General features: G+C 53.4%; 1 protein-coding gene across 1 annotated transcript; it reads left to right on the top strand.

Annotated features, from left to right (window-relative positions):
- The first annotated feature begins 5,419 nt into the window (after nucleotides 1-5,419).
- LAGE3 (L antigen family member 3) lies at nucleotides 5,420-6,818 on the top strand. The gene is made up of 3 exons (XM_068533382.1): nucleotides 5,420-5,754; nucleotides 6,111-6,239; nucleotides 6,491-6,818. Exons 1-3 carry the CDS (start codon nucleotides 5,480-5,482, stop codon nucleotides 6,603-6,605), a joined length of 519 nt encoding a protein of 172 aa, XP_068389483.1. The 5' UTR covers nucleotides 5,420-5,479; the 3' UTR covers nucleotides 6,606-6,818.
- The last annotated feature ends 3,762 nt before the right edge of the window (nucleotides 6,819-10,580 follow it).

Below are 10,580 nucleotides of genomic sequence, written 5' to 3'. Positions count from 1 at the left end.
CCGGGTGGTGCCTCCATCATTTTGGCAGGGGGTGGGGTGGGCTTGGGCGGGAGAGGGAGATTCTCAGCGAAAGCCAGGTCCTCGGGGAGGGCTGACCGGTGCAGTGCAGGGCAGTGACACCCGCAGACGCATGCTGCAGACAGACCCTAGAGGCGGTTGTTGAGTCCCTTGTGCCAGTGCCCCCCGGCTTGGGGGTGACAAAGCCATCTGCTGGGCAGTTGGACCGGGGGGTCAGGAAGTCGGCGGCGGGGAGATCAGGCTAGACAGGGAGACAGGAGTGGCGTCTTCAGGGTGCACGGTAGGCGCCTCGCTGACAGAACTGACTGCAATCCGGACCGGGTCTGATTCCACAGCCCCGTGCAGCCTTCCATGACGTTTGGGAGCGGCCTGTGGACACGGTGTCCTAGAGATGGCCGTAAGGACGGATGAGACGGCTTCCCTGGGAGCATGGCGTAAAAAGAGAGGAGAGGACTGGGCCGTGCGGGACTTCACCAACTGGAGACGCTATGGAGGCCGCAGAGAGAGCTCGGTGTCAGAGGCCAAGAACGCCCCTCCAGGAAGGGGGGGGGGGCGTTGGCTAGTGGTGCCGAGAAGCACAGGGAGGGCAGGGCAGGGCAGAGCCTCCTCTCGCCTCGGTAGCAAGAAGGTCGTCGGCAGCGCCGTGGGGAAGAGGCCGTGACGGTGACCGCGGACCCCTGCTTCCGGAAGCCTGTCTGCGCAGCAGGGTGTAGCTGCGGAAGGGCAGGGCCGGGGAGGGAAGATGGAGAGGGAGGAGATGCTGCCGGCGTGAGAGGTGGGAGGCCCAGGTGGGAAGGGGCCAGGGAGGCTCCGGTCCAGGCCCGTGCCATCGTGAGAGGAGACGGGCGACCGCACGTGAAGATGGAATGGCCGCAGGCTGCACCCTGCCTTTGCCCTTAGATTCTCGGGGTGGCCCCATGTACACCGGAGGCTCCAAATGCTGAGATCCTTCCACAGGGGCTGGAATGTTTATCGCGGGCACTGTACCCCTCGGGCCAAGTGTCCGCCCCGGAGGTGGGTGCTGACCCACCTGTTACCCCCTGGCCCCTGGCCGCTGTAGGGCCCCGAGACCCGCTGTCCGCTCCTCGCGGAGGGGCCTCGAGACAGTCCCTGATCCCCAGGGCCCTGGTGCAGCTCGCAGTCCCTGTGGTGATCGCAATGCCGCTGGGAGACGGCAGGATGAGTGAAGGGCCCAGCTGAAGTGGCCTCTCAGACAGAAATGGTCTGGCACCTGGAATGAGATGCCTGTGGTGCCATCTCCCACGGGCACACAGGAGGAGGGGCAGACTCAGAGGAAAGCAGCGTTTCTTTTGGGGTGGGGCTCATGGAGTTGGAAGCGCCCAGGCGACAGATCGGCTGTGCCCACAATTTGCTGGCGCCTTGCAGGCTTTCCCCGCCGGCCTGGACGAGACCGGGCCTCACCAGCTCCAGTAGGTGGGACAGGTGCTGCTCAGCCGTGCCAGGCCCTGCCAGCAGCAGATGCGACAGCCGTGGCGGCCTCAGCCCTCCGGGCCTTGAAAAGCCTGCAGGAGAGACGGTCGCCCCTGTCCCTCTCCAGGACCCAGCCAGAGCAGCCTCCCCGAGTTCCTGGGGACCTGGCCCTGGCCACCTCTGCTGCCGCCCTCTCCGCTTTTCCTTCCACTTGGTGGCTCACTCCTCTGGCTCCTTTGCTGGTTCTCCCCCCAAACCCCCACCTCTTACTGTCGGGGGGCCCCGAGACTCCGTCCCCGGACCCCTTCTCCATGTCGCTCCCTGGGGAGCCTGTGCACCTTCATCGCCGTTTCTGTGTTTTGCACCCATGTCTGTGGCTCATCCCAGCCCTGTCTCTGAGCTTCAGACCACAGCTCTGGGCTGTGACTCTGAGGCCATGCCCGGCTCCCCTGCACAAGCCTCCTGTCATTCTTTTAGTGCATGTCCCAGTTGCTGGCGGCACGGGGAGTTCCCTCCCGCCTGGCACCTGCGTCCGCACTTGTGCCTGGCACCGAAGGGCAACGCCATCGGCCAGGCTTTTAACGACAGGAAGTGGGAGGCTGACTTTGCTTCTCCCAACCCTCCCTTCTCCACGGGCAATCAGGCAACAGTATTTTTGGAAGAGTCCAGGGGACTCGCCTTGTAGAAAGTCCCAGTCTGGATTTGCCCGCTTCCTTCCTGGTTAGATTCAGCTTAGGTGTTTTGAGGACAGCACAGCCCAGGACAGGCTCTGTCCTCCTCCCTCCCCGCACAGGGCGAGGAGGGGCAGGGGGCCGGGCTGCCCACCGTTAGGGAGGCTCGGTTTGATCACCTGGTGTCTCCCTTGTAAACTTGCATTTTCCCTCCCTAATGCACAAGTAATCTGGGTGACACCTTGAGGCCCAGTGACTATCTTTTCCCCAACAACCTTTATCTAATGGTTTTACCATCCAAGGATGACCCCCAACTGGATGAATTGCATTGGTGGCTGCAAAGTGGTGGTTTTCTCATGCTTTCTTTCTTTCTACAATTATTAGTTGGCATTTCTCTACAAAGAGCTTTCCCTTTTCACAGTTGTCATGGTGGACACGTTGTTTCTTTGTTTGTTTTTTAAATCAATCAATCAATCAATTTACTGATTTATTTATTTTCGGCTGCGTTGGGTCTTTGTTGCTGCGCGCGGGCTTTCTCTAGCTGTGGCGAGTGGTGGCTATTCTTCACTGTGGTGCGTGGCCTTCTCACTGCAGTGGCTTCTCTTGTTGCGGAGCACGGGCTCTAGGAGCGCGGGCTTCAGTAGTTGCAGTGTGCGGCCCCAGTAGTTGTGGCGCACAGGCTTAGTTGCTCCGCGGCATGTGGGATCTTCCCGGACCAGGGCTCGAACCCATGTGCCCTGCATTGGCAGACGGATTCTTAACCACTGCGCCACCAGGGAAGTCCCCGCATTGTTTTTTTTTTAATTCAACAACTTAGGATCCAAGAGTGTCATTTTGAGGGGGAGTTTTATTGGACTATAGCATGCATAGAGTAATGTGCATAAATCGTCAATGTACAGCTCAATGGAATTTTAAAGTGAATACATATATGTTACCTTCCCTGGTGCCTCCTCCAAAAGGTTTAATAGCCTTTTGGATGCTCAAATGTTCTAGCTTTGGTTCTTTCTGGTTGGCTCCCATGTCCCTTTGACATGCCTCACTCATCCTTTTGCTTTTCAAGCATGTCCTTACTTTCTGGCACCACAAGGTGCTCCAGGCTCATCTTGTATTTTTTCCTGCCCCATACCTAGAATCTTCCACCTCTCCAAGGACCTCTGGTTCCTTTTAGTGGAGAATGGTATTGAGAAACCAAGGTCTGGGTACAGGGTGTGTTCATTGCTACTGGAGTTTCAATGCTTCTAGACTCTTTCACTGGACAAAACTAGGAAATCTATTTTGTAAGAGTTCATACTGCAGTCCTCAATGCCAATCTGGCAGTACAGTTCTTTCTCACCTTCCCTCATCCCACAGTGATGTTCCTGACAACATCCATATATGGATATATTTACTCATGTCCTCTACCAGATAGAGTCTACCTTAGACTCTAGCTTCACAATCACCTCAGCACTATCATTGCCAACAACATACATACTGAGAATAGAGTGGAGTCTTTCTGTCCTTAGAATGTATCCCATGAAGGGAGCACAGTCAGAGGGCTGAATTTGGAAGCTCCCTGACTTATTTTCTCTGTGTGGTTCTGTTATCAATTGGATATGCAGTTAGGCTTATTTGTTTTTTGTTTGTTTTTTTTTTTTTTTGCTTTTGTTTATACTCAATTTTAGCTTTTTTTCACTCTTTCAAATATATATATATATATATATATATATAAAATTTTTATTTATTTATTTATTTATTTGGTTGCGCTGGGTCTCATCTGCAGTATGCAGGATCTAGTTCCCTGACCAGGGATCGAACCCTGGTTCCCTGCATTGGGAGCACAGAGTCTTAACCACTGGACCACCAGAGAAGTCCCTCAAATGTATTTTTGAACATATAAAATATTTGCATGGTTCAAAGTCAAAACTACACAAAAGGGTATATTACAAGAAATCTCATAGCCATCTCAACCCCCTATAGGTGATAATTTTCACTAGTTTCAGGGTTTTCCATCCTCCTTATTTTTTTTCCCCAATAAGCATGTGTGTCTGTGAGCGTGTGTGCAGTTGTCATTTGCACCCTGCTTTTCTCATATTTTCATATAACAATATATCCCGGAAATCATTTCATTTTTCATTAGAGATTTTCATTCTTTTTACTGCTGCTTAGGACTATTGTATGAATGAACCACAATTGATTTCACCAGTTCCCTGCTGATGGGTATGTGTGTTGTGTCCAATAGTTTTCTATTACCAGTTATGTTACAATGAGTAATTTTATAAATATGTTGTTTCATATTTGTGAAGTAACTTCCTACATGTGGCATTGCTAGGCCCAAGACACTGAGTTTTGTACTTGCTTAATACTCTGTTTCATCCGACAAGCAACAAACCACCTACTGCATAAACTGCAGTGAGAGTGTACCAGAGACAGTACATCAACGGAAGTGAACGAAACAAAGTTACAATTTCAGATTATTAGAAACGCAGCAAACTGAAATGGGCAAATGTGATGAAGGGCGCCTGGGGGTAGTATGTTAGATTGGTGATCCCGAAGGCCTCTCAGAGGTGACACTGGAGCCAAGATCTTAACGACACGAAGGAGCCAGCCACGGAGTCTGGGGACAGAGGCTTCCAAAGAGGAAGAGTAAGTGCAAAGGGGGACGGGGGCAGGCCACCCTTGGTCAGGAGCAGAGAAAAGACCCTAGAGGCTGCACAGAGTGAGGAAGCAGGCAGGTGGGGGCAGAGAGCGGAGGAGCCGGGAGCCAGGTCACACAGGAAGGAGTTTGGTTTTGATTCCAAAGGCAAAGGGAAACTGTTTTAGGATTTTAAGCAAGGACATGATATGATGTGATTTATATCAAAAATTAAGAACTGATTCTACTGTGTGGTGAGAAGTGGGGTGATTTAGGATTTATTTTCGGGGAGATCCAACAGGCTTCGGTGACCCAGTTCGGCTTGTTGCCCTTCCTTATGATTACAAAGTAGGAAAACAGAAAACTAACAGGACTATCACCATCGGAAATTTCACGGCAGTTTAAAAACTTATTTTTGATTAAAAATGTCGTATAAGGTCACTGTCAAAAACTTGCAGGAAAACAGAAAAAGGAAGTTAAAATCGCGTCACACAGTTTGCGAAGGGCCAGGGCTTTGGGAGGGAGCCTCAGTTTCTCTGCGGCCAAGGGCGTCTTGGAGAACACCCCCCCCCACCCCCCTCCACCCCACCCCCCCCCCCGCGCCGCGGGCCGGCTCCGCGGGAACCCACCGCGCACCCCTTCGGCCTCAGCGGGGCCTGTTTGCGCAGGCGCACGGGGCGGAGTCAGCGCGAGGGGGCGGAGCTTCAGGAAGGAGCCGTCGTCTCTCAGCCGACCGCGGAGAGAGCGGATGGGGAGACCGGCGGCCCGAAGACGGAGTCGGAGGCGGAGCGCTGCGGCCATGCAGGCGGCAGAGGCGGACGCAGGCGCAGGCAGGATGGCGGGCGGCGCTGAAGGCCTGGGCAGCCAGGGGGGCAGGGGGGGTCGGGGCGGCCCTCGCAGCGCGGGTGCTGCCGCCGCTGCGAACGACGGAGCTCTGTGTGTCGCGCCGGCACAGCACTCTCCGGGGCCGGGCGGACACCCCGCGTCCACGGCCAGGAGGCCGGGAAGCCGGCCGCACGTATTGTATCCTACCCGAGGGCGGAGTGGGGAATGGGCTGCAGGCTGCCTGCGGTGAGAGGTGGGACAGAGGGACGGACGAGTCAGGGGCAGCCTGGGAGCGAAGGGGAGAAGGGGGGAGTCGGGGGCTGCTGGCGGGTGGTCTTGAGGGGGAGAAATAAGGGCAGAAGGAAACCCGGGGCGCCTGGGGCGAAGAAATGAGAGCACGGGGCAGCGGGGTGGCTGGGGTGGATTAGGGCCAGGAGTGGTCTGGGAGGGTGCTGGAAGCAGTCCTGAAAGGGGTGAGACTGGCCAGGGTGCCCTGAGACAGGGCCCAAAGCACCAAATCCGTGTGGATGGTGCCTTAACCGAATCTCCATCAGCGCCCTAAGTGTGCCTTTCCCGTCCACCTTGGAGGCGGAGATCGCCCGTGGGTCCCTGGCCCCAGATGCCGAACTGCACCATGGGGCTGTTGGGAAGGAGCTCACAGTAAGCGGCAGCGTCCTGGCGGTGTAAGTTCTCGAGAGGGCTGCTTGGGAGTGGCAGCAGGTGGCCGGGCCAGTCTCCCCCAAGGGCGCTCTATTGGAGACTCGGAGACACTCCAGGGTTGGATCTAGGGAGGTGACGCGGTGCACTGGACCCATCTCCGCCCCAGCGGGCACTCCAGTGGAGATGGCAGCGGCTTCGGTGTCATAGAGGGGCAGAGCCAGGGACTGGAGGGGTTGCTACCATCACCTTGATTTTCTTTTTCCGTCATTTTTAGCCACTGGAGAGCTGAAGATTCCCACCTCCTCCAAATTTCCATCGTCAACTTTCTTGACCAGCTTTCTCTGGTGATACGGACCATGCAGCGCTTTGGGCCCCCTGTTGCACGCTAAGCCAGGGCTAGAGAAAGGGATTAAGGTCTAAACTTGTGTCCCTTCCTAGACAGTGCATCCCTCCTAGGGCAGTGATTCCTGTAGTAGTTGCCACTTTATTATGGGGGCCTCACCTTTTGCCTCTACTGGCCCTTGGGTGCTGAGGGTTCACTTGCTTTGTTTGGTGCTTAAATGTTTCTTAACTACTGAAAATAAAACTGAGCTACGATGCTATGTCTGACTTTATTTTCAACTACAGCACCTTTAAATATTCTTGCCTTTGTCCTTAGACTGGAGGGGAGGTTCTGTGATTCAGATATTCAAGTAGTACAACGTAACTGAAGACAGTTTAAGAAATGGAAGAGGATAGGTCCTGTCTGTCGTTCAGTATTAACTACTGTCAACATTTTGGAATATTTTCTTAGTTTTATAGTGGTATTTATGTAGTAAGTGTGTAACAGTAATAATATTTTGCAAGTGTAGCATTTTTCCTGATATTTTTCATCTAACATGAACCTTTTTCTAAAAATTCTTCAAAAGCATTATTGAATGGATACATAAAAGATACATTATTGAATGTTAAATTATTTTCAATTTTTGCCATATTATAGGTAATGATTCAGTGGAATGCTTGTATGTAGAGCTTTGCCTGAATGATTGTTTTCTTAAGATAGACTACAAGAGGTAGAATTGGTTAAATATGTAAAGCTCTCACGCTGCAGTGTGTGAAATTGCTCTCCAAATTGTGCAGAAAATGTACCCTCCCACCAGAACGCTGGTTTCGCACGTCCTTGTCACTACTGGGTCTCCTCGGTAAAATTTTTTTGAAAACTGGGTTTGTATGACAAGAGCAAACAACCGAGAAACACTCGAATAGGAGCTTTGTGGCTTACTGGCCTTGTCTCAGATCAGTGAAGAAAAAGTGCTAGGACAGTCATTTAAGCCTTTAGTTAGAAGGAGTTAGTTAGCTTCCTGTAAAAGGTGTTGTATCCTGCAGCCTTTCTAAACTCACTTATTCTAGTAGCTCTTTGGTAGATGCCATTGGATTTTCATCATTGATCACGTTTTCTCAGAATAAAGGCAGTTTTGCTTCTTCCTTTCCAATCTGCGTGCCTTTCAGTGATGAATTTTTCTCCTGGTTAAGGATTAGATTTGGCTGCTTTGTATCCCTGGTAGTTTTTTCTTCAGTGTCAGATATTGAGCCTTTTCCCCTGGGTGCTGGGTATCTTTGTATTCCTAGACATATTTTTTGAGCTTTGTTCTGGGATGCTGTTAGATTACTGGGGACAGATCCTTTTGAGTCTTGCTTTGAAGATTTGCCGTGTGGGACCAGAGCAGCTTTCAGTGTAGGGTTCACTTTTTTTTTTTTTTTTTTTTTTTTTTTTTTTTTTTAGTTTTTGGCCGCACCCCGTGGCATGTGGAATCTCAGTTCCCCGACCAGGGATCGAACCCGCACCTCCTGCATTGGAAGTGCGGAGTCCTAACCACTGGACCGCCGGGGAAGTCCCATAGGATTCATTTTTTTTTCCCACACTACTGAGGCGCGAGCCTTCTGAGCCCCCTTCCGGATGCCTCCCCAGTTATGAGGTTTGCATTGTGGCCGGTGGGGACGGCCCCCAGCCCCTGTCCTGCTCGAGCGCTGGGCAGAGTCACCTTCCATCCTTTCGGGTGGCCCTGTCCCCCGCCTCGCAGAGTTTCCTTCCACGCTGGTGCCGCTCAGGGGTCCTTAGCGCACTCCAGTGGACCCTCCGCCCTTGGGCACGGTTCTCCCCCTGTGCCGCTGTGTCCTCTCCGGTCCTCCCCCCGCCAGCTCCGGCTGCCCGCGCTCTGCGATCCACCCCCGAGACCCGGGGAGGCGGCTGGACTCGGTCCGGACAGTCCGTGTAGACAGCAAGCTGGGGCAGCTGCACGGCTCACCTCTTCGGGGGTCTCGGCTCCCAGAGGTCACGGAGGGTCCTCCCTCGCCTGAGGCCCAGTTTCTTCACAGCCTGTGTTTCATATCTTTTGGCTGCATTTAGGGGATTCTTGCCAGCCAGTGGCGGGGAGATCCGGTCCCTGTTCCTGCACGTGCGTGAGCGGAGTCTGCCGGGACAGAACCCAGAGAGCTCTGGCCGCGTGGGCTGGAGGGAGGGGGACGCTGGTGCTGGGGATGGTGGCGGTGGGCATGGCGATGACGGTGATGAAGGAGCACCTCCCCCGCCGGCACGCAGCAGCTCTGGTGGCTACAGCAAGGGTCTTTTTCCTTCTTCCCTTTTTAAAAACCATTTTTAAGACTCTGATTATCGATGGGGAGATGAGAATTGAGCACTTTCACGCCACTGTCCCTCTGCCTCCTCCCCAAATGGTTCTATTCTACTCACTCCAGAAACTGTGCCCTCCCACCACAATTCTGGTTTCCCCACATCTATGTCACCATTAGGTTAGTGTCCCGCAAAAGTAAAAAACTGTGTGTGAGAAGAGCAAGCAACCCAGAAACACTAGGCTAGGAATTTTGTAGTTCACTGGCTTTGTTTCAGATCAGTGAAGAAAACTGCCGGCACACCTGGCTCAGGATCTGGGCAGGGGGAGTTAGCTCCCTCTAAAATATCCTGCGATCTTGGAAGTTTTACTTCTTCCTTTCCAATCTGGTTGCCTTTTACTGATTGCTCTATCTATCTCCTTCTAATGGGCTGGTCTTTACCTACTATTTTCATGCCAAGTGTTTTTGCTTGGATAGCAGACCTTGTATGTTTTCCCTTGGGTCCTGGGTATTTTTGTATCCCTAAACATACTCGAACTTTGTTCTCAGGTGCTGTGGTTACTTGGAGACAGTTTGATTCTTTAGAATCTTGCTTCTAAGATTTGCTACATGGCGCTAGAGCAGCTTCTAGTGTAGAATTAATTACTTTCCCGCTACCGAGGCAAGACCCGTCTGAGTGCCCTCCCTCAGGCCTCTCGAATTCTGAGGTTTCCATTCTGGCCAGTGGGGACAGGTGCTCATCCAGGTCCTGCTTGAGCCCTGAGCATAGTTACCTTTAATCCTTCCTGGCAGCCCTTTCCCAGGCCCGGGGCGTGATCAGCACCCCCTGATACTCCAGGGGGACCCTCTGCAGTTCCCCAGGCTCCTCTCTGCCAGCAGCTCCCGAGCTACAGTACCCCAGGCTCTAGGGCCCGACGTCAATCTGATTCTCCCTCCCTCACCCAGCAAAGCCCAGAATCAGCCTACTACCTTGGCCTGACAGATGAACTGGTGAAGCTGCCAGGTTGCTTTAAAACATAAGTCGGATTGCGTCACTCTTCTGTTAAAAATAATCTCCAAAAGGGACTCTTAGGGACAAAGCCAAAGAACTTACGGTGGCCTGAAAAGCCAGATGTGAGGGACTTCCTCGGTGGCGCAGTGGTTGAGAATCCACCTGCCAATGCAGGGGACACGGGTTTGAGCCCTGGGCCGGGAACATCCCACATGCCGCGGAGCAGCTAAGCCCCTGTGCCACAACTACTGAGCCCGCGCGCCACAACTACTGAAGTCTGCGCACCTAGAGCCCGAGCTCTGCAAGAGAAGCCACTGCAGTGAAAAGCCCGTGCACTGCAACGGAGGGTAGCCCCCTCTTGCCGCAACTAGAGAAAGCCCACGCGCAGCAATGAGGACCCAGTGCAGCCAAAAAAAAAAAAAAAAGCCAGATGTGATCCAGCCCGTTTCCTCTCCGATCTTCTCTCCACTCCCACCCTTTCGCTTGCTCATCCCGATTCAGCCGCACTGGCTTCCTTAGCCGTTCAAAAATGCCAGGCCAGGGGCTTCCCTGGTGGCTCAATGGTAAAGAATCCGCCTGCCAAGGCCGGCGACATGGGTTAGAGCCCTGGTCCGGGAAGATCGCACGTGCTGCGGAGCAACTAAGCCCGTGTGCCACAGCTACTGAGCCTGAGCTCTAGAGCCCACGAGCCACAACTGCTGAAGCCCGCGTGCCACAACTACCGAAGCCCGCGCACCTAGAGCCCATGCTCCGCAACGAGAGAAGC

The sequence above is a fragment of the Eschrichtius robustus genome, chromosome X (genome assembly GCF_028021215.1).
Source record: "Eschrichtius robustus isolate mEscRob2 chromosome X, mEscRob2.pri, whole genome shotgun sequence".
In the NCBI taxonomy this organism is placed as follows: domain Eukaryota; kingdom Metazoa; phylum Chordata; class Mammalia; order Artiodactyla; family Eschrichtiidae; genus Eschrichtius; species Eschrichtius robustus.
Note: the sequence above shows the minus strand (reverse complement) of the source record. Positions and strands in the feature narration are given on the sequence as shown.

What these genes read in the sequence shown, in the direction of transcription:
- LAGE3 (XM_068533382.1), top strand. Translation starts at nt 5,480, where the DNA reads ATGGGGAGACCGGCGGCCCGAAGACGGAGTCGGAGGCGGAGCGCTGCG. An exon ending in GGAAGCCGGCCGCACGTATT is followed by an intron (nt 5,755 to 6,110) that starts GTATCCTACCCG and finishes AATCTCCATCAG; the next exon opens with CGCCCTAAGTGTGCCTTTCC. An exon ending in AGCGGCAGCGTCCTGGCGGT is followed by an intron (nt 6,240 to 6,490) that starts GTAAGTTCTCGA and finishes CGTCATTTTTAG; the next exon opens with CCACTGGAGAGCTGAAGATT.